This window comes from Mesitornis unicolor, unplaced genomic scaffold (genome assembly GCF_000695765.1).
Source record: "Mesitornis unicolor isolate BGI_N332 unplaced genomic scaffold, ASM69576v1 scaffold47709, whole genome shotgun sequence".
Lineage (NCBI taxonomy): Eukaryota > Metazoa > Chordata > Aves > Mesitornithiformes > Mesitornithidae > Mesitornis > Mesitornis unicolor.
This window is the reverse complement of record NW_010210217.1, coordinates 9,750-10,202: the sequence shown is the minus strand read 5'-3', so window position 1 is coordinate 10,202 and position 453 is coordinate 9,750. Positions and strand designations below refer to the sequence as shown.

At 50.1% G+C, this 453-nt stretch overlaps 1 protein-coding gene across 1 annotated transcript in view; it reads right to left on the bottom strand.

Moving 5' to 3' along the window:
* Window positions 1–178: 178 nt before the first annotated feature.
* LOC104547431 (neuroendocrine convertase 1-like) overlaps window positions 179–453 on the bottom strand; it is a gene marked incomplete at both ends in the record, with an annotated part of 8,882 nt that continues 8,607 nt past the window's right edge. The window contains 1 exon segment of the mRNA XM_010193109.1: window positions 179–412. Within this exon segment, the coding sequence (XP_010191411.1) occupies window positions 179–412 (234 nt within the window).

The following is a 453-nucleotide window of genomic DNA, read 5'->3' as shown; positions in this document are numbered from 1 at the left end:
TCCAGCTCCTGACATCCTGGGATTCTGTGAAAAGAAATCTCTCGGTCTGGTTCAGAGCAATCTGTGCAGAATACTGCCCTTCAGGCTTTACTCAGGTAGACACAGGCTTAGTTACTTCAGGTAACTCAGTTTACTCCAGGTACACACAAGCTTAGTTACTGCTAACGCAAACCCTTACCTTGGTTCAAAGCTTCTGTCCTTGACAATACACTCTCTCTTTTCGGGGACACCTTTCCATCTTTTGGGATCAGCTAGGTCTACCAACGCGTTGGCATTGAGCAGTCCAAACCCAAACCGGCTGTTGACCATCAGTCCTGCCCCATTCTTCTTCCACCCCGGGTTTCCAGCCAGCGGATCGTACTCCGAGGTCCACACCACCAGGTGCTGCATATCCCTCCACGTTAGATCTGGGCTGTTGAGAAAACGCTCCTGGTTAATTGTTTCAGGGCTGTC